The 26,474-nt window shown below is 49.7% G+C and overlaps 1 protein-coding gene across 2 annotated transcripts in view; it reads left to right on the top strand.

Moving 5' to 3' along the window:
• The window catches only part of EDC3 (enhancer of mRNA decapping 3), a 56,427-nt gene extending 30,205 nt beyond the window's left edge, over nucleotides 1-26,222 (top strand). The window contains exons 4-7 of one of the 2 annotated variants that reach the window (XM_026478514.4): nucleotides 3,001-3,336; nucleotides 18,341-18,494; nucleotides 20,948-21,165; nucleotides 23,765-26,222. In XM_026478514.4, coding sequence (XP_026334299.1) covers nucleotides 3,001-3,336; nucleotides 18,341-18,494; nucleotides 20,948-21,165; nucleotides 23,765-24,099 — 1,043 coding nt within the window. In that variant the 3' untranslated portion in view covers nucleotides 24,100-26,222. Of the gene's footprint in view, nucleotides 1-3,000; nucleotides 3,337-18,340; nucleotides 18,495-20,947; nucleotides 21,166-23,732 lie in introns of both variants that reach the window. The other variant, XM_044392001.3, reaches the window with a different exon arrangement.
• Nucleotides 26,223-26,474: the final 252 nt, after the last annotated feature.

The following is a 26,474-nucleotide window of genomic DNA, read 5'->3' as shown; positions in this document are numbered from 1 at the left end:
GGCTGGATTTGGCAGAGTCCAAATAGTTTGCAGACTCCTGACGTAGAATGTACCCTAGTGTGAAGTTAGTAATAGTCCGTATGGATTCGTGTTTGGAGTAACCTTGATACTTTTTAATTTGGGAGACCATCTTCTTAGATCTGATTAATTTTTTAAGAACTTCATTGTAGCTAAGGAAGGCTTATAAAAGGAATAGAGGAAGTGTTAGCTCTGCCATGCTCTTGTTCAGTTATGATTGCATTATCATCATCATCATCTTCTTAAGCCACTTATTTTAGTATGCTTCAGTAGCTAAAAATTGGTACAGTTGCACAACAGTGCGAATGTACTTAATGCCACTGGACTATGGACTTAAAAATGGTTAAAATGGTTAAGTTTTTTGTTATGTATGTTTTACCATGATAAAAAAAAAATCGGTGTTAAGTCCATTGCACGGACATACTTCTTATTTTGGAACATCACTCTTTCCTGTGATACCTCAAATGCTGGCAGTGATTGGCTGGCATGAAACCTCGTAAGGATGCAAATTTCCGTCTGTACCTTTAGTTCATAAATCTGAATTTCCTACTCTTTTTAGTTAAAATGTAAAGAGAAGATTCAGTGTCTTCTTCCTGCATCCCAGTGGATCAACCTTGACACTCCTGGGTATGAACACACCCATCGGAGAGAAACCCCTGGGCTAGAGACCTGTTTTCTAATAGTATGCATTGATTTAAGACTGAGGCAGGGGGCGCCTGGGTGGCGCAGCGGTTGGGTGTCTGCCTTCGGCTCAGGGCGTGATCCCGGCGTTATGGGATCGAGCCCCACATCAGGCTCCTCCGCTAGGAGCCTGCTTCTTCCTCTCCCACTCCCCCTGCTGTGTTCCCTCTCTCGCTGGCTGTCTCTATCTCTGTCAAATAAATAAAAATAAAAATCTTAAAAAAAAAAAAAAAAAAGACTGAGGCCGAACATTAGTCCTGTACAATGGACTTTTTTTCTGGTTCTTCCCCTCCCTACTTATATTGCTGATGGTGTTATCCTGACCTGTTTTCATGCCTGCTCCCCCACTCCTAATCCAATTCTGCATTCTCATCCACATTTCTATGATACTTTATATAAATTTCTACTGTAATTCTTACCACATTGTATCTCAGTTACTTGCTTACATAGCTCCCCTTCCTTTTTGAGTAGCCTGTCTTGGTTATACAGTGTTTTCCTAGCACCTAGCTGTGGCACACAGCAAAAACATTTCACTAAATGTTTTTGTCAGATTATTGGAATTAGAACTTAACCCAGATTTTGACGAGCTCATCATTGTTTCATAATTCAAGCTGTTTATGGGGCCTCAGCTAGATCTTCCTCTACTTTATAATTTTGGCCAGCCTTAGTTTTGTTCAGAGGCCTAAATCTCATCTTCCAGCTCAGCCCTTTTCCATACCAGTATTTGACTAGGAAGACTTGGACACGAATTCTGCTTACACAGTACATATCTTTCTTTTTTCTTTTCTTTCTTTCTTTTTTTTTTTTTTAAGATTTTATTATTTGACAAAGCACAAGCGGGGGGAGTGGCAGGCAGAGGCAGAGGGAGAAGCAGACTTCCCGCTGAGCAGGGAGCCCGATATGGGGGATATGGGGCTCGGTCCCAGGACCCTGGGATCCTGACCTGAGCTGAAGGCAGATGCTTAACCAACTGAGCCACCTAGGTGCCCAGTACACATCTTTCAGAATAATTATTGTAATTGATTTTGTCAGTGTTGATTAATTTGTTAAATATTTATTGACTGCCCGCTATGTGCTAGGAACTGTGCTAGGGATACTATAGTGGGCATTCTACATACAGGGAAATTGAAAAGTTGGATAACAGGTGTAAGATAATATGTTCATGAGAACTGCAGCTAGATCCTGTGTTTCCTGGCTGGTCTATAGGGTAGAAGGGAGTTGCTGTGAGAAGCTAGAGTCGTATAGTTGGGATGATACCTGTGAGGGGGTTTGCTCATGATCATTCTAACCTCTACTTGAGTATTTTTAATAATTGAGGAGCTCAGTCTTTCAAAAGGAGGTTCATTTATTTAAACCATATTGGAGGTTCCATTTGGCTTACCAGTAACCTGGTCCACCCTTTCAGGGTGTTCATATTGGGTCAGAGTATAAACTAAATTCAGGGTTCTCCGAGAATGGACAGTTTGGAGAATTCTGTGGGGTGCTCTGTCTTGGCTGCCGGAAGAGTAGCTAATGGATGTGTGGCGGCCACATGGAGGGTGGCTGCTGTGCTGTTAATGTGCATCTTGCTTTGTCGCTGTAGAATCGGGTCAGTGTGGTCCTTGTATTTGTGGTGTGGAAATTGCTTACCGACAAGTGTTAAGTTCTGAGAAAAAGAGATCACATTAACTAAGAGATCTAAAAACAGGTTTATAAATCAAAATACCAACTTGCAGTGATAGGTATGCCTGGCTCAAGATCTGGAATCTCTCTAAACCAGAGATTCTCTCCTGCTGGGGTCTAGGCTGAGATCAAATTAAAAATGAGAAGGTTGCTTGCTTGGTAAGCATAGAATTAGGAGCCAGTTGAGTATTCTCTTCCTATGAGCTTCAGGTTACGAGGAGGTGGCCTTATGTTACTTGGGAGGAGGGGTATTTCTCTGTTAACGGCTGCTGGACATTCGAAATCAAACCACCCAGACCTGTGGGAGGAGACTGCTGTACTCTTGCCCTTCCACTTTTTTGATGTTCAGTTGTCCGAAAAGCCTCGATCATTAGTAATTTCCTTAGGAAGCATAGAACTGGTTAAGATTTCCAGGAATTGTACTTATTTTATATTCACTGTTACTTGGGTAATATATGAAATCTGTTATTCCATGAGATTTGTGGTAGGTTGTGCTACTTAATATGATCTGAAAATAACTCATCTTTACCATCTTCACTTTGATTCCTGTAACACTGTCCATAAAAGACTAATGTGTTTTCCATTTCCACTGAGTGCTTCCCGTGGGCACACTGATTTTAGTCCCTGTTTTTTCTCCAGGGTCATCTAGTAGCAGACACCCAAATCAGGCAACTCCAAAGAAAAGTGGCTTAAAGAATGGCCAGATGAAGAATAAAGATGATGAGTGCTTCGGGGATGATATTGAAGAGATCCCAGACACAGATTTTGATTTTGAAGGGAACCTGGCCCTTTTTGACAAAGCAGCTGTGTTTGAGGAGATCGATACCTATGAGAGGAGAAGCGGTACCCGTTCCCGGGGCATCCCAAATGAAAGGCCAGCTCGGTACCGCCACGATGAGAACATCCTGGAGTCAGAGCCCATTGTCTACCGGCGGATCACAGTGCCCCACAACGTGAGCAAGGAGTTCTGCACGGGTGAGTTGCACCAGGCCTACATCCCACTGGCTGCTCACCCCTTTCTGTTATGCTTGAAAGAGAATGACCTAAATTCTGAATCAGAGTCTTGCAGTAGGAATTAACTAAAGTGGCTTTGTGGTTGGCTCATTATTATTATCTCTTGGGAGTTGTGGTTAATATGGCGTCCTACCTACCACGGGGGATGTAGTGGTGTGGGGTAGGGGGCTGATTTCATGTCCATTTATATCCTACATCTGACAGGTTCTGGTCTGCTCTTTATTCAGTGTGTCATGATTAACAACCAAAGGCATAGGAGCCAGCTGTCTAGATGCATATAATCAGATCTTTGGCTTTTCACTTTGGCTTGCCTGTTACTACCTGTACATTTCAGCAGAAGTTCGACTCTGTTTCACTAGTTGTTTGTTGGGGTAAAAAACAGTCGGAGATGGATGGTTGAAACCACTGGCTAAAATTGGGGTTTCAATAAATTACATTTGTTTACTGCACCGGCCTCATCTCCTGCTATCCCTGGTCAGGGAGGGTTTGGCTGGTCCTATTTCTCATGTAACAAAGTAGTGGCTTGGTAGTTATGTCGGTCATTGTATAGGATAGTCTAATCTATTACCTCAGTGGTTTTTACGTTTCTTTTTTTTAACATTAGGATCTTTTCTTCAAACATGGCATTAGAGGGGCGCCTAGGTGGCTCAGTCAGTGAAGCATCTGCCTTTGGCTCAGGTCAGGATCCCAGAGTTCTGGGATTGAGCCCCACCATGGGCTCCCCACTCAGCGGGGAGTCTGTTTCTCCCTCTGACCCTCCCCACTCTTATGCTCTCTCTCTCAAATAAAATCTTAAAAAAAAACAAAACAAAACACCACAACAAAAACCACACACAAGAAAAACACATGGCATTAGATGCAGATAAAACCAGCTGTGGGAGAGGTGGTCTACGTCACCGCTGTCCCTGTCCCTTCCCACTAAACCACATTATCTGGGCTTCTTTGAATACAGTTTGAAAACCATTCTTAATGAATGATTTTAAAGAGCTGAAGGAGGATTCATAATCATTTTAATTAAGTAGAGAAGGAACTAAGTACAATATTCATTTTGGTTTGAGGGTTTGAATATAGGGAGGATAAATTTAGAAAAGTAGTAGTGGTTATAGGAAGTATTACGGAGATGGCTTAATTACATTTGGAGGAAAATTAGATATGGCGTGGCTTTTTTGTAGACAGCAGTAAGGTTGTGTTTCTTTGGTTTGCTGAGTATAGAAGTTTGCACATGCTTTCCATGTGGGGGGAAAAAAAGGCAGAGAGAGTACCAAATTATTTTTCCATTGTTTGCTGGAGGACTCTGGTGGGCATACCTCTTTACTAAGGTAGTTTCCCTAAGTGGCACTGACAGTGTGACTTGCTGAACTCCTTTAATTTTTACCACCTGTGTGTAGGCAAACAGCCCAGCTCAGAATCAGGCTTCATTTCAGTTGCCAGGTGTTAAGCTTTTCAGAGGCAGCCATCATCCAGCAGGTCTGGTAGCATTCTCAGTTCCTGCCATTCATCTGCCCCTCGGCTCCCGGCTCCCGTCTTTTACTGCCCTCATTTGCAAAATAAGCCACCTCTGCTGGTAGCTCTCTGAGCTGCGGTGGTCCAGTCATGCAGCAGGTCCTTTCCCTGAAATTCCTGAGCTTGGGGAAATATAGCCTGCCTTGGAGTGAAGTGGCTAAAAGGGAGAGAATAATAGTAGACTCAGGAAAGATTCTCAGATCTAAAAGAGCCTGAGAGAACATTGCTCAAGTAGACAAAGGGGAGGGTGGGAAGTTTTGTGTTTTTTTTTTTTTTTTTAAAGATTTTTTATTTATTTATTTGACAGAGATAGAGACAGCCAGCGAGAGAGGGAACACAAGCAGGGGGAGTGGGAGAGGAAGAAGCAGGCTTGCAGCAGAGGAGCCTGACGTGGGGCTCGAACCCGGAACGCCGGGATCACGCCCTGAGCCGAAGGCAGACGCTTTAACCGCTGTGCCACCCAGGCGCCCCTGTGTTTTTTTTAATGATTTTTTATTATATTATGTTAGTTACCATACAGTACATCCCCGGTTTCCGATGTAAGGCTCGATGATTCATTAGTTGTGTATAACACCCAGTGCACCATGCAATACGTGCCCTCCTTACTACCCATCACCGGTCTATCCCATTCCCCCACCTCCCTCCCCTCTGAAGCCCTCAGTTTGTTTCTCAGAGTCCATAGTCTCTCATGTTTCATTCCCTCTTCTGATTACCCCCCCTTTCTTTATCCCTTTCTTCCCCTACCGATCTTCCTAGTTCTTATGTTCCATAGATGAGAGAAATCATATGATAGTTGTCTTTCTCTGCTTGACTTATTTCACTTAGCATTATCTCCTCCAGTGCCGTCCATGTTGTAGCAAATGTTGAGAACTCGTTCTTTCTGATAGCTGAGTAATATTCCATTGTATATATGGACCACAACTTCTTAATCCAGTCATCTGTTGAAGGGCATCTCGGCTCCTTCCACGATTTAGCTATTGTGGACATTGCTGCTATGAACATTGGGGTGCATATGGCCCTTCTCTTTACTACGTCTGTATCTTTGGGGTAAACACCCAGTAGTGCAATGGCTGGATCATAGGGTAGCTCAATTTTTAACTTTTTAAGGGACCTCCACACTGTTTTCCAGAGTGGCTGTACCAACTTGCATTCTAGGGTGCGAAGTTTTTCCTACTACGCACCCCACCTCCCCAACTTGATTTTCACACCTTGTTTAATTTAATGACAGAAGTAAGAAGTTCCCTTCTCTCGCATGAAGCTCTTTTTCCAGAATTGCCATTAACAAGCCTACGACAAACCACATGAGCTGGTCCTCAGCCAGGCACTCAGGTATGGCGGCTTGTGGTGTGCTGGTGACCAGTTGCACTTCATTGAGGCATGACAGTGAGGGTGTGAGAGGTCCTGCGGCTTCATGCCATCTGGTTTTCTTCTTTGTCCTCAGTACTGATAGGAGTACAAATGAAGCCCTTTTGCCAAGCAGGGTCTATGCTGGAAATAGAGCAAGCAAGCCATTGCCTTGCTGAGCAGCTAGCTTCTCCTACAGGTGGTTTTTTGTTTTTGTTTTTTTTTTTTAAAGATTTTATTTATTTATTTTGACAGAGACAGCCAGCGAGAGAGGGAACGCAAGCAGCGGGAGTGGGAGAGGAAGAAGCAGGCTCCCAGCGGAGGAGCCCGATGTGGGGCTCAATCCCAAAACTCTGGGATCACACCCTGAACCGAAGGCAGACACTTAATGACTGAGCCACCCAGGCGCCCCCTATAGGTGGCTTTGTCTCTGCTCCAGCAACAAGACAAAAGCCTCAAATTTGGTTTCTACTCTTACTCAGTGCTTGGCTTGGGACGCTTTTCCACTTGGATCTTCTGTGCAGATGTTACAGTCAGAGTAAGCCAAAGTATCTAGAACGTGTGGGAAAACAACCTAAGACCATCAAATGTTAGTGTTAGGTTACTTGATCACTTAGTATGATTTTCTTGTTTTACAGATGAGGACATCGAAGCTCAGAAGGATAAAGACTCTCACAAACCCTATCTATCACATTTCCTTTCATCTTCGGAAGGTGGCTAAGTTAGAGAGGAGGAAGGATATAGTATCAGAGGAGAAAGGCAGTGTAACGGCACAATAGACGCCGTCATTTCTCTGCAGTGTCCTCAGAAACGGACCAGCTTAGATCAACAGTTGTTGGAGGGTGGCTTGGAGAGCTTCCCAGCTAGCCTTTTGGCATTCATGTCCTAGAACCCCAAATACCGTATTTTCTACTAATCCCCAGCGTGGCAAAAGAGCAACTTGTTTACTACCCACGTCATGTGATGGCTTGGGTCTTAGGATTCTGACAGCTCGCTGTTGGTATCCAGCACATTGACTGCATGCTAAGTGGTGTCAGCAGTTTCTCAGCCATTATGCTGTAAGGCTAACACTCCTCTTGGCAGTACGCTGCCAACTGTGTGTGTGTGCGTGTGTGTGTGTGTGTGTGTGTGTGTGTGAATGTGATGGGGGCAGGGTTCTAAAAGGTCTGTTCATTGGGAAAACACGTTCAGGAAGCAACTAAATTTAGCTCTTTGTTTAACTCAAATCTTTTCTCTCTGGAAAGCCTTTTTGAGTCCTTTGACAGTGCTGCTGTCTCCAACAATCACGGATTGTCAGACATCCCTCCAGCTTGGACTTAGCCTGCTAAATAGTGATATGCAGTGGTCACATACTTGTTTATCAAGTTTGTCAAATGCAAGATGCGTGCGAGCACTCTGTTCAGTGGTTAGACGTTCTCAGAGAACGCTGGTTAGAAGAATCTTTGCTCAACATTCATATTATTCTAAAAGAAATAGGTTAGTCTAAATACTGCTGCTTATTTTGTGTAAGTCACTCTGAGATCTTGTATTTGTTATTAAGATGCATTAGGAAGGGGCGCCTCAGTGGCTCAGTCAGTTAAGCATCCGACTCTTGATTTTGGCTCTGATCTCAGGGTCCTGGGATCGAGCCCTGCATCGGGCTCTGTGCTCAGCGGGTGTCTGCTTGAGATTCCCACCCAACCCCCACACACATGCACACGTGCGTGCTCTCTCAAGTAAGTTTTTTTAAAAAATAAATTTAAAAAAATGTACTAGGAAATGAAAGGATACCGTATATGCCTGGAGTCCAGTGAGTATGGATGTTAATTGCAGGAGCAGGACAGAAGCCTTGAAGCATGGTCAGGATTTCAGCAGGCAGAGAGGAAGAGGAGATGTGTGGGTAGGCTGGTGGGTGCTGGTGAATAGTGTGAGTAAAGGGCCGTGTGGGAGATTGTCCATCAGCTGGTTTGGCCAGGGCAGAGAGGGTTTGTGTGGGGGAGTAGCAAGAATTAAATAAGCTTTGGACCACAAGAGTACAGAGCCTTGTGTGCGTATGCTATCCTTGTCCTATGCTGAAGGAAACAACTGAAGGATTCAGAAAATGATGTAAAACCAGTCTCTTTTAGGAAGAGTTAGTTGCAGCAGTCCCTGGCCGAGAGCTTATGCTAAGGATATAATAGGAAAACATGTTTGTGACCTTGCGGGCTTTAGCGTAAACATCAGAGCGCAGCGGCTGGGAACGCCCAGCTTGCCCAGCGGCCGGGAACGCCCGGCTCGCTCAGGGCAGAACGCTGCCCCAACCGAAACTTGATTGCTCTTGACAATAGCCCGCGGGGTCCATAAAAACATGTTTAAGAATAGGCCTCACTTGCTGAACGTTACATCATCTAATCCCCGTGATGTACTACTATTCACTAGGATGTAATACGGATTATTCCCTTGATTGTCTTTGATTGTTTATTGCCAATAAATACGCGAGGTTGCAGCTGTTCGGGGAGATCACACTCTTGGCGGTGGCGCGCCTGGCTGTTGTCCCCTGCACCCACGCTCTCTTTCGCAAGCTAACGTGTCTGTGCCTCGTCCTTCTCCCGAATCAGCGCGGCTGCTCCACGGGCGTTGTTGCAGCAGTTAGTCTTTTTTTTTTTTTAAAGATTCTATCCGTTTGACACACAGAGAGAGAGAGGGAAAACACAAGCAGGGGAAGTGGCAGGCAGAGGGAGAGGGAGGAGCAGAGAGCCGGATGCGGGGCTTGATCCCAGGACGCTTAACTGACTGAGCCAGCCAGGTGCCCCAGGAAGATTTAGAGTCTTGAGGAAGACTGGTCTCATGATAGATTTCAGGGTGGAATGAGAGGAGAGAAACCAGAGTAGGAAGACTAGGTTCATGACATAACTAACGTACCAGAGGTTGGGACCGCTGCAAGGAAAGGATGACAAAGGTGTGAGAGAAGTGACCAAGGGGAATTTGATGGTTGAAAGCAGGTGGAAAACGATTGAGTGAGTGAAGGATTCAAAGGCATTGGACCTGTGGGGCAGGAAGAATGGCAGTGAGAGTCTAGTTGTCATTAGGTTGCCTAAGTCTGTAGCAGGCCAAGTCTGCATGGTTTTGAGATTTCCCTCCTGTGGTGTTTTGTGGCTGAGCTCCGGGAAAGCAAATAGTCGAGTTACCACACTGAGAGAGGTCAGGGAGTTATTAAAGCTTCGATGAGGAGGCTTCTGTAAAGTCAGAGAATGGAGTTACGTAGCCAAATGGGGGCTGCTGAGCCCGTCCTTATCTGTAAAGTGGGATAAAATTGTCAATTAAATGAGATCATGTGGAAAAGCAGCTGGTACAATGCCCAGTTTATGATTGTTAGTTTTTAACTTCAAATATGAATTGCAAAGCCTGCCTCAGTAAGGGTATTTCAAAGCATCTACGTTTATAAAATTTCTACTACGTGCGAGGCACCATTCTGGATCCTCTGGGTAAGTGATTGTCACCCCAGGGGCCTTACAGAGTAACCCATTGTTACAGAGTACTGTAACCAAATTATAGAAGTGTGTCCAGGGCTTGGAGGTGGCAGCAAGGGGATGGTGGGAGCCTGGTTCAGTAGAAGTAACGTTATTATGATCAGTGTCATACTATTGAAAGTTCATTGGATATCTACTGTGTCATTGGCACCATTCTGAGCACTTCATGTTTGTCACAGTTTTCATGGTGCATCTATGAGATTGCACTGTTCTCTCCATTTTGTTATTATCCCCGTTTTGTTGGTGTTAAGTGATCCAGTAAACCTTTCAAATCAGTAATGACTTTTAAAGTGTCTCGAATTCTTCATTTCCTGAGTGCTAATAAATTCTTCTTGGGTGTATTTGTTCAAGAGCCCTCCCTAGTGGGTAGCATTCTTTTTTGACTTCTGCTGTTTGTTTTCTACTGTGTAGCCTCCTCCTGCCCTCAAGTGTTTAGAAGACCGGATGGGAGGCAGCGGGGTGCTGCCGGTGCAGTCAGTCTCTGCGGTTGTCCCATTTGCTTTGCCTGAAGCGTGTTCCTTTGCCTCCATGCTGTCTGTCTGTCTGCTGAGATTTGGGGAGCAGCAAGTATATGAGGAGAATGACCTGAGGTGGAGTTACTGTTTACTGTCTTGCAAAAGGATCAAGTCCAAGTTTGAGTGAGGCACTCTGGTCTGAGCTCCCTTTGAGTCCAGCACCACTTAAACATGCCCATTTCTCTTGGGAAAAGCAGTTCTGGTTCCTGCTCTGAAGGGGAGCTGCTGGTGAAGCCCCAGTCGGTTTGTGCCTGCTGCCTCATGGCTTGCCTCTTGACTCTCCCCACCTTGGCTGGCTAACTCTCTGAACATCAGTGGGGATGTGTCTTGCTGTCAGGACAAGCGTGACCTTCACATTTGAGGGTGGCAGTTGTCTTCCACAGCTGGTGTTCCATTTCTGCCTCTGAGCTCTGGCTGCCAGTGTTCTTGTCTCTTGAAGAACAGATAATCAGGAAATCTGCTTTGGGTCTGTATGTGTGTTCAGCAGGAATTCAGGAAGAAATAAATGTTTGAGTTTAGAAGTGGCCATTGAAGAATTTTACCCTAAGGGTAACGAGACCTCCTTCAGCGATTGTGCTCCTGAGAGCCGCAGGGGCGCATCAGGAGGTAAATTCTAGGTGTTCTGGGTCCGAGCGCCTGCACTGACGCACCTGTGCTGCGCCAGGTGCCACTGTGACTTTTCACGAGACTGAGCTGATGAACCTAGTTTCTGAAATGGTGTCTGTGCAGGCAGACTTCCTTGATAGTGACTTGGTTGATTTGAGGAACCTCGGGTTCTAAGCACATCCCCAGTGCCAGGGGTTGAGGGAGTAGTGCATCCCTTTAATGTGGTGTCCCCCAGAGATTCTGGGCCTGGGTAATCAGGTGGATATTCACCAGAGGCCTGAAGGGCTTGCTTGTACGCATTGGCAGGCAGTCTCACAGTGTTTTTGCCTCCCTTGCATTCGTGTTTCTTTCCGCGTAGTCGCCATTGTTAAGGTGTCTGGCCTAAAACTTTGCAGCCACCTTCGCCTGTTCCTTCTCATAAAAATTCATGCCACGTGCAGCGCCTCATTTGGATGTTTCTGGAGCCTTGGAGGCTTGACTGCCCTGTGTCCTCCTGCAGCTGGACCCTGAGAGACTTGTTTGGAGTTTCTAACAGGGGAGTGCAGGTACTCGTATACCCTTGACGAGAGAACAGCCCTTCTCTATTGGGGAAGGTCATCCTCTTCGACCAGCACGCAGCTTCAGGCCCTCCTGAAGGGACACACGAGGGACACACATGGAGTGGTGAGGGAGGAAGGGGACACCTGCCTAGCCAGCCAGACCAGTCGAATGAACCCTGGCGATCAGTGGGGTGACGGATGCCGCAGCCAGATTGCCCTGACATCCTTTTTTTCTAATTTAATAGTAGACATAGTGATTCCTTCTGTAGCAGCCCTGGCAAGGAGTTTCCTTTATCCTCCGTATTCATTCTGGCTTGGGGCCCTCTTATTCCTTATTCAGTTGCCATTGAAATGCTCATGACTTTTTAGTTTCTTGTGCTACCCCACAGGCTGCGTGTGTCCCTTGATTGACATCAGTTCTACCCAGTCTTTCTGTCTTTCTTTTCTATCCCAGTCAACTTCCCGCTGCATAAAACAACTTGGCCTTTAGAGCCTTCTGAAGTCTGGGCCTGCCCGCTACTCTGAGTCTAAGCCAGCCTTCACATCAGCCTCAGGGCTCCAGCAGGGAATTTCCATCTGCACAGGCCATCCAGATCCCAGCCTGTGGAACTTTGTTCATGGTTCCTCCCCACTCCACCTGGAGTGCTCTCTCTCTCTCCTGTCCTTCTGACTACAGTCCTGCCTGCCTTTGCAGGCATGGTTCAGTTTGAGAATTTGAACCTATCACCTGCAGCTCCTGGTTTGAAATCGATACTTTACACTTGTGCTTAGGATAACAGTTTAGTGTGCATATTTTCTGGTATTTGCACATATATATTTTCTGTTTTCAGCTAGACTGAAAGACTGTAGGAAACAAGGTCTGTGTGTGTGTGTGTGTGTGTGTGTGTGTATATGTGTATATATATATATATATATATACTTTTTAAGATTTTATTTATTTGGGGGCGCCTGGGTGGCTCAGTCGTTAAGCGTCTGCCTTCGGCTCAGGGCGTGATCCCAAGTTCTGGAATCGAGCCCCACGTCAGGCTCTTCCGCTGGGAGCCTGCTTCTTCCTCTCCCACTCCCCCTGCTTGTGTTTCCTCTCTCGCTGGCTGTGTCTCTCAAATAAATAAATAAAATCTTTAAAAAAAAAGATTTTATTTATTTGACAGAGACACAGTGAAAGAGGGAACACAAGCAGGGGAAGTGGGAGAGGGAGAAGCAGGCTTCCCACTGAGTGGGGAGCCCGATGTGGGGCTTGATCCTAGGACCCTGGGATCATGACCTGAGGTGAAGGCAGATGCTTAACGACTGAGCCACCCAGGCGCCCCCGTTGTTATATTTTTTGTAATTTACTCTCTGTCTCCTGCCACTCCCCACCCCACCCCACCACTAGCTTGATGTGTTACTACTCTGCAAATATTTGCTTTGAAGGCACTTAACTCTCTCTTTTCTGCCCCCAACTAACTTACTTACTTATTTATTTTTAAATATTTTAGCATTCTTTTTTTTTCCACTTAAAGATTTTATTTATTTGAGAGAATGAGAGAGAGAGTGAGAGAACAAGCGGTGCAGAGGGGCAGAAGGAGAGGGAGAATAGATTCCCTGCTGAGCAGGGAGCCCGACACGGGACTCGGTCCCAGGACCCTGAGATCATGGCCTAGATCATAACCTGATCCGAAGGCAGACACTTAACCAACTGAGCCAACCCGGTGCCCCCCCTTTTTCTATTGAAGGCAGTTTTACACTTTAAGTTGCTAATAGTATAATGAACACCGTGCGCTCTTCAGTTAGATTCACCTATTAACATTTTGCCACATTTACTTTTCAATATAAACACACACAGGAGCACACCTGAGCCACTTGAGATTTCGTTGCTCTCGTTACAGTTCATTACGTTACCCCTGCATACCTGCCTGTACCTTCAGTGGGGCGTTGCTCTTACAGCCGTATTGTAAGATGGCTCTCAGGAAACTTACAGCTCACACCAAGCCCTTATCTAATATGTACTCCTTTCCCACAGCTCCCCAGTTCCTGGTCGTGTCCTTTACAGCTGTATTTTAGTCAACAGCTGTGCACTACATTGTATGAGATGCTGTTGAGGTACAGTTGTATCTCTTTTGTTTCCTGTAACCAGGAGAGTTCCCACAGCTGCTGGCATCTCTTGTGATACTGACATTTATGAAGAGTCTAGGCCGGTTGATTTGCAGGATAGCCCTTAGTTTTATTTACTGATTGTTCCTTTTGATTCATGTGATTCATGTTCCATGTGATTCATGTTAAACATTTTCCCCAAGGTTTTGGTGGGATTCTGTGTCTCTCAGGGTATCACATCGTAAGAATATACAGTGTCAGTTTGTCTCACCATTGGGGCTGAGTTAACCACTTGGTAAGGTATCACCCCCTGGCTTTCTTCTTTGTAAAGGTACTTCTCCCCTTCATAATTAATGAGTCCTCTTTTCAGGAGGTCCTTTACCCCTTGAATCCAAAGCTTGTGCCAGTGGAGCTTTAGCCCGAAGGAACGAGGGCCAGGGTGGACGGGGGTTTGTCTGGTTGTTGTAAATGGGGGAAGGAAAAGGTGGGGAAGGAGTCCGCAACATCTCACCCACACTTAACCTCGGTTAAAGCTGGGCTCTTACCCAGCTGGGAATAGAATGTGCTGAGGGAGTTTGGTAGGCTTCCTTCCCGTTCGTTTATTAATTCTCGCATATTTATGTAGACCCGACCAGGCCCTGTGCTGCCACTGAAGGACCATGACGAACAGGCTAGAGCAGCAAACGAGACAGACACAGGCACTGCCTGCACGGAGCTCGCAGTCGGGCAAAGTAGGCAGTCTGAAAAGACAAAAGCAGTTATTTACAGTGAAGTACAGCGAAGAAAATAAGCAGCATGCTGAGACTGGGGGATATTTAGGAAGAGGGGAAGAAGAATGAGGGACCAGCCATGAGTGTGGGTAGAGTATTGGAAGAGAGAAGAGAATCCCAGAAGAGGGGACGTGCTTCCAGAGGCCAGAAGGGACGTGGCGTCTTTAGGAACCAGAAAGCAGCCAAAATGCCTTGGAACGTGGTGGGAGTTGGGGTCCAAGGTAAAGGAGGTAAAGTAAACAGGGGCCAGATCATGGAGGCCTTGTGGGTCCTAAGAAAGAGTATTGAGTATTTAGGCTTCTGTTGTAACAAGTCCTTCTCTCAGAGATACACTTTACACCAGTCTCATTTTGTGTACCTTTCATGTAAATCTCCAGGGGCTCTCTTGTGCAGAGTGGGCCCGAGGGTATGAATTTACTGGTTTATACTCCCGAAAAGAACCAGTTGTGTTTAACTATAGAGAACACACTGATGGCTACCAGAGGGGAGGTGGGCAGGGGGATGGGTGACAGAGGTGATAGGGATTAAGGAATGTATGTACTTGTCCTGATGAGCACTGGGTGTTTAAAATAAAAACTTAAAAAAAAAAAAAAAAAAAAGAATATCTCCCCACGGTTTTGTGACCCCCACAGAAATGGAATCAGAATTCCTGGCCCTGGAAAATCACCAGGCCCTCATTGAGGCACTGAGCCTTCAGTGAGCTGTGCTCATTAGTAAGACATGGGGTGCACACAGCCTTTCTGACTAAAGGGCCATGTCAGCGTGAGGATTGAATTTAGATCTGAGCTGCCACTGTTGTGGGAGTCTTGTCACACAACCAGAAGGCTGGGAGGTTTGAAGGACAGGGAGGGAGGTACACGCGGAGGCTGCTGGGGCAGGTTTGCACATGGTGCTTGAGGGTGCGAGAACGTGTACAGATGTCCGTAAGAGAGGCGGAGGCCTGAAGTTGCACGTACTGGAAGGAGCCGTGTGGAAGTGGGAAAGGCCTGAAGAAGAGGAGGCCGCAGCAGGCACTGTGGTGGCTCTCGTGGCGGCCAGTGAGCTTGCACACCTAGCCTCATGCTGTGGGGTGAGCTTGTGGGGAGGAGTCTTGTCTCCCAGCCTGCACAGAGTGCGCCCTAAGCCGTTTTCCTGGATACTCTAAGCTTAATCAGATCCTAAGATGTGCTCTGCTTGTCACGAACTGGCTGTAATTATATCTCCCTTTCTTGTTTCACTGACAGCTGTAAAATACATACTGAGAGAAACCCTACCAACTGATTTTACTGCCTTGGTTCCAGAACAATAAAGATCCACCTTCCAGCCCAAACATAATTAGGCTTGGCTCATGTTCAGCTTTGGCAGTGTTATTGTTTGCCATTTACACGCTATGTTCTTGGTTCCCTTCCTTTGGAGTTTATTTTATTCCCTCTGCCTGTTTCTGATAAGCCAGTCTGACTGTGGGACTTCGTGTGTAAATGTTGGAAAGGAACGTTTTGTGGTGCTTCCTTTCAGAGAGACTGAGGAGGGTACAGGGGAGTCCTAGGCCCGGTAACCGACAGAGTGAGCAGAGAGGAGTCCGGCCTCATCTGGCCCTAGGCCGCAAAGTGTGCCAGTTGGTCAGCAGTGCCCCCCACCGTCAGCTTCGAGCTGTAGCAGCTGGCCAGCCAGGGCGTGGGGTCTGCTCTCCTGGCCCTGTACTGTGAGTTTTGTACCCTTCAGGACTATGAGGAGAAAGGTAGCAGAAAATGCTCAGCCTGCCTCCAGAGAGCCCTCAGAAGAAATGCATAGGGTCGAGGGAAAGCTCTCTCTTGCGTGACTTTGCAGGTAAAGAGGATGTTTGAAGTAGGCATGACTTGTCTGACAGGTTTAGGGTTGTTAATGGCTCAGGACTCCTGAGAATTCCTTTGGCCTCTTCACACTGCTATCAGTGATTCTTAATTAGTTCTGATAATATGTGCGTGTCTGGAGCAGGCCATAAAAATGGCTGTTTTAATCAGCTGTTGGCATGCAAGGCCAGGCCGCAACCTCCAGCAGTGGCACCTGGGACCGACATTTCAGAAAGGGAGAAGAGACCGTGTTCCTAATGGCACCGTTTGTGCCAAGGCTTGAGTAGGATTCAGGCGGGTAGAAGGCTCCAGTTAACCAACAGGATAGCATTAATTTTGATGTGTAGACATCTTTTATTGTCGTTACTGCATTAAGATATTACTTGGCCTTCCTTTGAGAGGATATAGACCTTGGTGCTTTCGGTTCAGTCTTTGCGCTTGGATTCCTCTTGTTCAGATGTGTACCACCATAACCTCGTTCTGTGTGGTTTTAAGAGTCTGTGTAGGCAGGACTGGCTATCTGATAGAACTTCAAGGAATTATTCCTGAAATGATCAGGGAGGAAGACAAGTTTTTCTAGACAGGGCTTTGCAACCAATAGGATAAATGGTGAACTTCCTAAAAATTTCTACCGGAGAGTTAGGCCAGACCAGAAATAGCACTAGGTTTGCATCGTTTATATGTTTGTGTGCGTGATGAGAACTCATCTCTGTTGGTAAATGTAGCTGGAGCAAGTTGAGGAGATGGGGGCCAAAGAAGTAAAGGGTTTATTTTCCTGCTTTGAGGAGTTTACAGTCCAGTATAGGATGAAGACACGGGATCTGAAAAGGCATCTGACCAGCCAGACAAAACTAGTTACTTGCAGTCCCACGATGACTTGCTAATTGGAATCTGTGCATTGGTCTGTCAGCCAGTGAGACCAAGTGGGGCTCTTTGGCAAAGGTCTGCTCCCTTGGGGCCAGTGCAGTGGCTTCTGGGTATCTGTAAGATAGCATTGGTTGTCACGGCGAGCTGCTCCTTACACATCACAATGTTTTACTTTGCTGTTTCTTTCCTCCTGGTTTTCTGGGCCCTGAAACGGCACCTGGTGTGCTGGTGCTGATGCAGGTAAGACTCTTTCAATGGGCGCCTGGGTGCCTCGGTTGGTTGGGTGGCTGCCTTCGGCTCAGGTCATGATCCTGGAGTCCTGGATCAAGTCCCTCATCAGGCTCCCTGCTCGGCAGGGAGCTTGCTTCTCCCTCTGCCTTTCCCCCTGCTTGTGCTCACTCTCTCTCTCTCTGACAAATGAATAAATGGAATCTTAAAAAAAAAAAAAAAAAAAAAAAGACTTTCAAGTGTCCCAGCTGCTGCAGACTTTGGCCTTATAAAACCAAGTATTTTCCATGCTGTACTTTCAGTGATTGTGATTCTCGCTAACCTTTATAGAGTTCCTTTCTTTACGGCAAATAAAATGTTCAAGATTCTTCTGAGTAGGTTGCTTTCCATGTACTCTTGCCCTGAGGTTTGAGTATTAGGTTACATTCACTCCAAATGTGGGGAGAAAATGACAAATTATTTGAGAAAACAAGTTGCTCACTAAATTTCTTAAGCAAAGAGGAAGGGCTAAGTAGAAGAGAGGAGGAGGAGGAGGAGGAAGAGGAAGTGGGAAGCAGAGAGGATGAGCAAGTCATCCAGCCAAGACCTTGAACAGCGGGGAGCTGAGGGTCAGGAGGCTTAGTCAGCATCTGTTCCACTTGTTTGTGGGGAAGGAGGAGTCTACTCGCACCCCCCTGCCACGGATGCCATTTCCCCCACTTCGGGAAAAGCATGTTCTCTTCTCACGTGGCCCACAGGTTGCTGTTATGTGCTGTGCCAGCCTTTTCTCCGTAATAACCGAATAGACTTGGTGCATTTGGCTTTTGTGGTCTGAAGTGAAACTGTTACGAGAGGGGCGCCTGAGTGGCTCAGTCGGTTAAGTGCCCGACTTCGTTCGGCTCAGGTCAGGATCCCCAGGGTCCTGGGATCAAGCCCTGTGTTAGGCTCCCTGCTCAGCCAGGAGTCTGTTCATCCTTTTCCCTCTACCCTGCTCCTTCTCGTGGGTCTCTGTACGCTTGCTCGCTCGCTCTCAAATAAATAAAATCTTAAAGAGTAAAGTGCTAAGAGAGCTTAAGCTTCCCGCTCCTCTGGAGGGCTCCATGGTACACATCCCACATTAGGCGGCTAGGCTAGGGGAGGGCCAGTCTTGGCTTTCACAGAATCCTGGATCGAGTACATCCATTTGTGGGTCTGGTTTCCTGTGATCACTTTCCCTTTCTGTCTTCACCTCCTTTTGAACCGCAGACTCTGGCCTGGTCGTCCCAAGTGTTTCCTATGAACTGCATAAAAAGCTGCTGTCTGTGGCCGAGAAGCACGGCTTGACTCTGGAGCGGAGACTGGAGATGACAGGAGTGTGCGCCAGCCAGATGGCCCTGACCCTGCTTGGAGGACCCAACAGGTAACCGCCTGTGGACTGGCTGTGGCTGCATGGGGCGGGGGGTGCTGTTCTGCCGAGGCACCACCAGTGCCCCACACAAAGGAGCTGCTCAGTGTGAGTCCCTCTGTGAAGTCCCTTTCCTGGGTGCTCTGAGGGTTTTGTTTGCCCCTCTCACCCACCTCCTGGAAGTCCTCGTTCTTCTCTCAGCAAGCTGCCCTTTGACCCTTTCTTCCCTGATAACAGCTGGCTTTGGCACTTGTCCTTCACTAAGAGGGGCTGGGATACAGATTAACCCCGAGTTCCATACCTGAGAACTTCTAGAACCACCTTGACAACTGGGTGGGAGAGCTGGAGTTTGATGCCTTCCTACCTGCCCTCTAGGCCCGTATGTCAGGAGCAGTGCTTAATTTTATTTGTGGTCATTTACTGATACCGTGTGCCAATCCTTGTGCTAGGACTAGGGACACAAAGAATAAAAGACTGCGCCTGCCCTCTGGAAAGCTGGTGAGGTCTCCAGAAAGTACATTGTGGTGGTAGAGGAAACAGGATTGTCTGGGAAGCCGCAGTAGCATCCAGGCGGAGTCCTGCGGAGGCGGGGGAATTAACAGGCCGGCAGGCTGGGCGAGGAGTCCGGCTCTGGGGAGTAGTCTGTGCCGAGGGCGGACCGAACGGAGAGCGTGGTCGTGGCCGGGGTCTTTGAAGTCATCCTGTGGGGCTGGGAAGTAGGGCTTTGCAACTGCTGCACGGTAAGGAGCTGAGCTGCCGACGGGATTTCAGAAACAGCAGTGTGGGGACAGGATGTGAGTGTCCTCACCCCATCGCTTCGCCCTCTGGCCAGCTTCTTGGGGCCGGTTGTCCTTGGGCCTGGCTTTTCTCGCCGCCTCTGACCTCTCAGAAGGGCCATCTCCTGCAGCTGCTTTGAGAAGGGTCACCACAGCTTGTAATCTTTCAGTGTGTCCAGTACCGTGCAGTTTTTCACTGGGCTTTCACAACCATGTTTAATTTGATCCTCATGACTTCACCGTGAAGGTGAATAGTAGCCTGGTGTTGTGACGGCGAGCCGGCTAAGGCTCCGAGAGCGGAAAGCCTCACCCACGTTGGCGCCCCTGGAACGTGGAGGATCCAGGTCTCCTGTCCACATAGGTCTGTTGCGAGTGTCTGGACCCTGCCCCCTGCTGTTGGCTGTGTGATGCCAGGGCCTGCTGTGAGTCCTCCGACGGGAGACGCCTCTGTGAGAGGAAGAGTCTTCAGGGACAGACATGGGCGAGTCAGATGCCACCGCTCAGCAGTGTCTGTCTGAAGGGAGGAGTGCTCGTCATTTCCTTAGATGCAGACGTAGTGGGGGAAATGAATGCTTTGGTATATAGCAGAGTGCATCGCTAAATCCCCCCAGATTTATTTGGAGCACAGGGGCTTCCTCTCTGACTGGAACAGCACCTGTCATCTGCCTCCTTTTGGGAGACTAGTAAGTGACTGTGACTGCTAAGGAGGGACCCAAGCCCGTTTCTTGCTGTCCGTCTCCCCCTGCCTTCCGCCCCGGAGGCCGACTGCGCTGCCTGTGAGTTGGGAACAGCTCCAGAGTTAATCCTCCAGACGTCCTTACTTGTGGCTCAGCTCTGAATGGCAGGAGCTGGAAATGCCTTCATCGGAAGTGGGTATCCAAGGGGGCTGCCTGAGTAGGAGACCAGGAGGCCCCCAGCCTGCTGCCCCCTCTGACCCGCACTATAACGTGTCAGGCCCTGTTCCAAGTGCTGTGCGCGTGTCAGTCCACATGGTGTCCCATGGAAGGGGTCCTGTTAGCATCTAGTGTTGCCCTTACTTCACTTCCTGGCAGCTCAGTGAAGAGAACTTGGCCTGGCACCTGATGGCGGACGATTTAGAACGGCCGTGTTTGGTACTTGCTGTGAGTTTCTTAGGCGTTGAGCCACAGTCATCCTGGAAGAGGTGAGCCTTGAGCTGTATTTCAAAGAAAAGATGGGCCAGAGTTTGACAAGTGAAGGGCTTTCTGGGCAGGGTCCATCTCTGAGGAGAAGCAAGAAAGAGTCTTAAAAGTACAGACGGCAAAGAGTGAGGCCAGCCTCGCCGCAGTGGAGCTGCATGTGGGGAAGAAGAGCCAAGAAGGATGTCGAGGTGGGGAAGCCTCTTTGCTGATCAGAGTTTGGACCTCGCAGGTCCCACAGAACAGTTCTGTGTTTCTGGTCGGAGAGCAGTGTTCTGGCAGCAGTGTTCTGTGGAATGAGATCTGGGGGGAACTTCCTAGTGAGAGAACCTAGCAGATGAAGTGACACTGGGATGTTGGGGCCGTGGGAACACTGACCTGTAGTCCTGGGGGTGCGGTGGCTTTTCACCCCCTCTGGGACCTGGGACTGTTAAGAACTCGGAGAGCAACAGGTGCTGAGAGGCACTCATCTGCTTTCGCGTGCAAGGGATTGGCAGGTCTGCAGCTGATGATGCTTATTTACCTTCTGTTCCAGGTTGAATCCCAAAAATGTTCATCAGAGGCCCACAGTGGCCCTGCTCTGTGGCCCCCATGTGAAAGGGGCTCAGGGGATCAGCTGTGGAAGGCACCTGGCCAACCATGATGTCCAGGTCATCCTCTTCCTGCCCAACTTTGTCAAGATGCTGGAGTCCATCACCAACGAGTTGTCTCTCTTCAGCAAGACCCAAGGCCAACAAGTATCTAACCTCAAAGGTGAGCACTTGCGTAGGGCTGGGCTAGAGTCTCAGGCCTCCGCCCTCCTCACGTAGTTTGATGGTCTGGTGCTGCCGCCCAGTGGCGACGGGTGGAACGTCACAGATGTAAGGCATCCTCTGCCTGTTAGGGGTCTTCGTACGCAAAGGAAAAACTTTGGATGTTGACTTGCTTACTTCCCATCCCTTCGCTGTCCTCCTCTCCCACTACTCAGATGGAGAGCTGGGGACCCATTGGTTCACTTTACAAACATTTACAGAATAGGCACTATTCCTGACACCGAGGCTGTGGCAGTAGATTTTTTTTTTTTTTTTAAATCCATGCTTCCTTGGAGCTTACATTCTACTTAGGACAGACAAAGAGGCAAATAAGTAACCTTTCTATTAGGCCAGCTGGTGGTGTTACAAAGTAGGGAAGGGAGCTAGAGAGGTTGGAGGGCTGGAGGGTTGGGTAGGGACTAGCAGACTTGGACATTTCAGGGTCAGGTGGTAAAGAGCCTGTGGGTCACGGTAAGGGCTGGAACTTCGACCCTGGCTGCGATGGAGAGTCACTGGAGGAATAAGCAGAAGGAAGAGAGAATCCAGCTTGGGTTCCAGGTGATCATGTGGCTGCTGTTTGGGTGTAAACTGGAGGCTTGCAAAGAAGGGTGTTAAGAGGCTGTTGTGCGAAACCGGAAGGAGATGCTGGTGGCGGAGACAGTGGTGGGGGGGGGGGGTGGCTGAGTTTCTAAGTTAGTTTTGGAGCTAGAGGCTGCAGACTATCGGATGTAAGGGATATGACAGGGAAGGGTTAAGAACGACTCCAAGGCGTTTGGCCTGAGTGACCAGAAGGATGGAGGTGCCATCCTGAGATGGGAAGACTTGAGGGAGGAGGCTTGGGGGGGGAAGGTGCCTGTTGGATATGCAGGTGGGAATGGCGACTGACCGATATAGATGAGTCCGTGAGTAGGTGAAGGAGTCTGGCCTGGAGTGCCGAGTGCGTAGGTGGGAACGAGCCCTAACGAGCCTGGGCAAGCTGTCTTCTAGGAAGAGGTGGGGAAATCGTTAAGTCTAGGTTCTTTGTTTAGAAGTCAGGGAGTTGAGAGAGCAGCTCAGGAGACAGGGAGGGAGAAGGAAAAGCAGGAGAGCCTGGCACCTGGAAGGCGAGTGCAGAGTGGGGGTGTGCGGTCAGCTCTGCCAGAAGCCGCTCTAGGTCAGGCTCAGATGAAGGCCGAGAATCGACCGCTGGATCTTGCTGTGTGGATGCCCCTGATGATCTCAACCAGAGCAGTTTCGAGGGGGGTGGGGTGGGGGACAAAGTGATTGGAGTAGGTTTTAGTGAGAGTGCGGGAGGAGGAGAGAGAAGAAATACAAAGAAAGGTCCTTGCCAGGGGTCAGATGGCAAGTTGGTGTCAGACCCTGGGCCAGAACCTCAGGCTCCTGTGTGCATGTGGAAGGTAAGACCCCGTTCTTATTCTTGAGAGCCTACTGGCCCCCGGCGACATCCGCCCCCCCCACCCCCCGCCCCGTCATGGTGGTCTGTTCTAAGTAAGGAAGCCCTGAGTCCCTAATTGAGAAATATCATACCGTAGCCAGGACGCGGGTCTGCTCTGGGTTCCCCCCGCTTGAGATCTGTAACATGATGCCGTGTTTTAGTCAGTTCTTCCTCTGGCTACCTAAAAGCTTTCCAGTTTCAACTCCAGGAGCCGAGTCTGAGGATGCTGACCTTGAATGTGGTCTGATTTCTCCTATTCTCAAATTATCCTCTTAGGCTGGTCAAGACTTACATAGTTGTTGAGACATCTGTTCTTACGCTGTCCCAGAGGCTTGGTTTGAGCAGAGAAACTTTTTTTTTTTTTTTAAGATTTTATTTATTTATTTAACAGAGAGACAGCCAGGGAGAGAGGGAACACAAGCAGGGGGAGTGGGAGAGGAAGAAGCAGGCTCCCAGCGGAGGAGCCTGATGTGGGGCTTGATCCCAGAACGCCGGGATCACGCCCTGAGCCGAAGGCGGACACTTAACGACTGCGCTACCCAGGCGCCCCGAGCAGAGAAACTTTTTTAAGTGCCTGGAGAAATGATGGGTTCCCTCCCCATCCCTAAGATTGGGCTGCAAGGAGAACCCATTTTCATAAGATGGGGTGGGGGCGGGGGGGAGGGACGCAGCAAGGCCAGGCTGGCTCCGGTCGGGTGAGAAGGCTAGCCCAGGGTTCTGGCCTGCTTGCAGTTCTTGGGCTAGTCAGCACATGGCAGGCGGCCCATTTCTGCTGGGCTCTGGGCAGGGCTCCCCCTTCTCAGAGCTCATAATGTACCCAGGGGGTTAGTCGGATGTGCATCTGCTGTGCCCGGAGACGGCCTGCACGGCCAGCACAGTGTGCTTCGGCCTGGGGGCTCCACGAGGACAGGGGTGCAGCGGGCTGACATGCCCTTCGTCTCTGGTCCCCGGCCCCGCCAGGTCTTGGAAGTCCAGGGTTCCGGCCCAGCCTTGAGAAAGCCGGCCTGTGGCGAGGCCTCAGAGTGGTGTCAGAACAAGACCCCCTTGGGGCCGTCTGGGTTCTAGTCCCCACCTGGACTTCTCTCTGCTTACAGCGGTTCCCATGTGGCGCTCTTTCCACCTGCAGATCTGCCCTCTAGCCCCGTGGACCTGGTCATCAACTGCCTGGACTGCCCCGAGAACGCCTTCCTGCGGGACCAGCCCTGGTACAAGGCAGCGGTGGCCTGGGCCAACCGGAACCGGGCGCCGGTGCTCAGCATCGACCCTCCCGTGCATGAAGGCGAGCAGGGTATCGACGCCAAGTGGTCGCTGGCTCTGGGCCTGCCTCTGCCGCTGGGGGAGCGTGCGGGCCGCGTCTACTTGTGCGACATCGGCCTCCCCCAGCAGGTGTTCCAGGAGGTGGGCATCAGCTACCACTCACCCTTCGGCTGCAAGTTTGTCATTCCGTTGCACTCTGCCTAGAGGGGCTCTGGGCGAGTTGGACCCTGCAGTCCCCCGCTGCTCCGGACGCACTGAACTTGACAACGAACGCCTTAAGGATGTGAAGCTTCATGGACCGTGTTGAATTTTTTCGCTTTTGGATTTGTTACTTCTGTGAGAGAACAGATCGTATTTAAAAATGACCTGTCACCTGCCCGTAGCCGGGGAAGGCTCTCCCACTGGGTGTCCTGGGTGGGCGGCAGGCTGAGTGGCTCTAGGCATCTCTACTCTTGGCCCCCCGCGTGGCTGCGTGGGGCTATGTTTACAGACTTAGGCAGCTCTCGGACTGTGTTTCAGGTTTACAGTCACTGGGGCCGGGGCAAGCACCTCGCGGGGGGCTCCTGTTTGGGGGCCTGTACTTGCTGTGGCTCCGTGTCCTCTGCCCCCTCCCCTCCCCCAGCCCTTCCTCTGATCATGTCGAGCTGGCTGTGCTGCCGCTGCCCGCCAGAGGGCAGACTTGCACTCCGTTCATTTCGAGGGCTTTGAGGAGGCCTTCCCGGAGTCCCGCCACAAGTTGATTTGGGGGGCTTTTGACCCTTTCTCCTGAGCTGATGCAAGTTTTATGCTGGGATTTTTTTCAAGGGTCCTTCTTCCTTTCCACTCCATCACTCTGAGAGGCAGGAAAGGGGGTGGCATCAGGATGGTTTTACTGTATTGGGATTTTATACTGTTTTTGTTTTCAGCCTAGGTAGTACGAGGTTACGTTACTGTAGAACCACAGTGCCCATCTTGCCAGTAGTGCCCCCAGCCCCGTACCCTCTCTAGCTGGGGGCAGAGCCTTTGCCTAGTCTGGGGCCAGAGCCCTCAGGGTGCAGCTTTCATGTTCAGTATTGGGGGGCCCCTGGGAGAGCCTGGTGCTGAGCCACAAGAGGCTCCCTGGTGCTTCTGTCTTAGGCCACCACTACCCCGCTCCCACCTCCATCCTGCCTATGTACCCCACTTCCTTCTCCCCCCCCCCCCCGTCTTTCCCCTGAAACGGTCCTCTGCAGCTGTCATCCCGGAGCAGGGTGCATGTCCCCCTCCCCTGTCCGGGCTCCACCCCAGGTCTTACAGTGTCTGGGCTTTGAACCCTTTGTGGTCGTCCGCTCTAGACGAGTAGGCTTGGGGCCAGTGCCCTGTATCAAAAGATGCCAAAATGAGGCTAGTTCTAGATGAGCTGGCTGGCAGGGCTCAGCCACAGGAACGTACTGCTGCTCAAATCCTAAGGCGGGAAAGGCCTTGGATCTCACAGGCTTAGGCCTCGGAGGCTGGTTTCAGAACAGGAGCCATGCCCTAGAGTCCCTGGCAGGGGCCCTTGCAAAAAGTTCGTGCTTTAAAGCCTTTTTCAGGCCTTCAGACTTACCTTCTGCTCTCTGCCCACCCACTCTGGTTAAGCGGGTGAGTGGGAGGGGCTCGCCAAGCATCATGGACACAGGGTAGGCCCTGCTACCATGGGTTTCAGGCTACTTATCGCTTTTCTTATAGGAACATAGCCAGGAGCAGATGAGGCAGGGCTGAGGGCTGGTCCCTCCAGTCCTCCCATCCTCCCTCAGATGTTAAGTTGTCTCCAGCAGTGGGAGGAGGCCAGAGACTGTGAGGCTTGTTGTATCCTCCCTGAGCCTCTGCTCACTCTCAGGGCCAAGCGGCTCCCAAGATGGAGCCCTCTCTTTAGAGGCAGGGCCGTAGTCTGAGGAGCAGTGCTGGGTTATAGGCATTTGGGCAGCCACCATTAAAGTGTCTGGGTGCCTGCCTGTTCATGCAGTAAGGCCCCCCGATTGGGTACGGCGGGAGAGGAGCTCGCAGAGCCCTGGCCCGGCGGACCACGCTTGCTGCGGTAAGTGGCAGTGGCCCTGGGCCTGAGGGCCTTGTCGAGGGGCCGCTGGGAGCTTGTGCCCAAACCTGTCTTCTCCATGCGGGTGGCTCTGGAGCCTCTTCCCGCCCTCAGCCCAGGCCTTCCCCGGTGGTACTAAAGATCGGCAGGACTCCTCCACCTTCAGCTCTTTCCAGAGGCCTCCTGCCCCCGAGTGCCCAGTCCCCAGGGGGCCCCAGTCAGGTGGTCAGGACTACCACTCATGCAGCTCTTGGGGAACCAAAACCAGCACTTAAAATAAAGCTGAATGACAGAGTCCCAGGCTCGTGGTAAATGCTGCCGCCCCGGCCCGAGGAGCCCAGCCCTGCCGGCTCCCGCTCGCCGGCCTTCAGTCAGCAGCAGCTGCAGTGGGGCCAATGTGGCCAGGGAGGGGGCTGGGGGGAGAGCCGAGACCAGCCGCTGCCTGGCCCGGCCGGCCCTCAGATTCCGTGGGGCCGAGGGGAACCGGTGCCTTCCAGCAGGCCCTTCCATGGGACAGAGGGACACCTGGCTTCTGCCTGATGCGTCA

This window comes from Ursus arctos, unplaced genomic scaffold (genome assembly GCF_023065955.2).
Source record: "Ursus arctos isolate Adak ecotype North America unplaced genomic scaffold, UrsArc2.0 scaffold_28, whole genome shotgun sequence".
NCBI lineage: Eukaryota > Metazoa > Chordata > Mammalia > Carnivora > Ursidae > Ursus > Ursus arctos.
The sequence above is the reverse complement of the archived record's forward strand: the minus strand, read 5'-3'. Positions and strand labels throughout refer to the sequence as shown.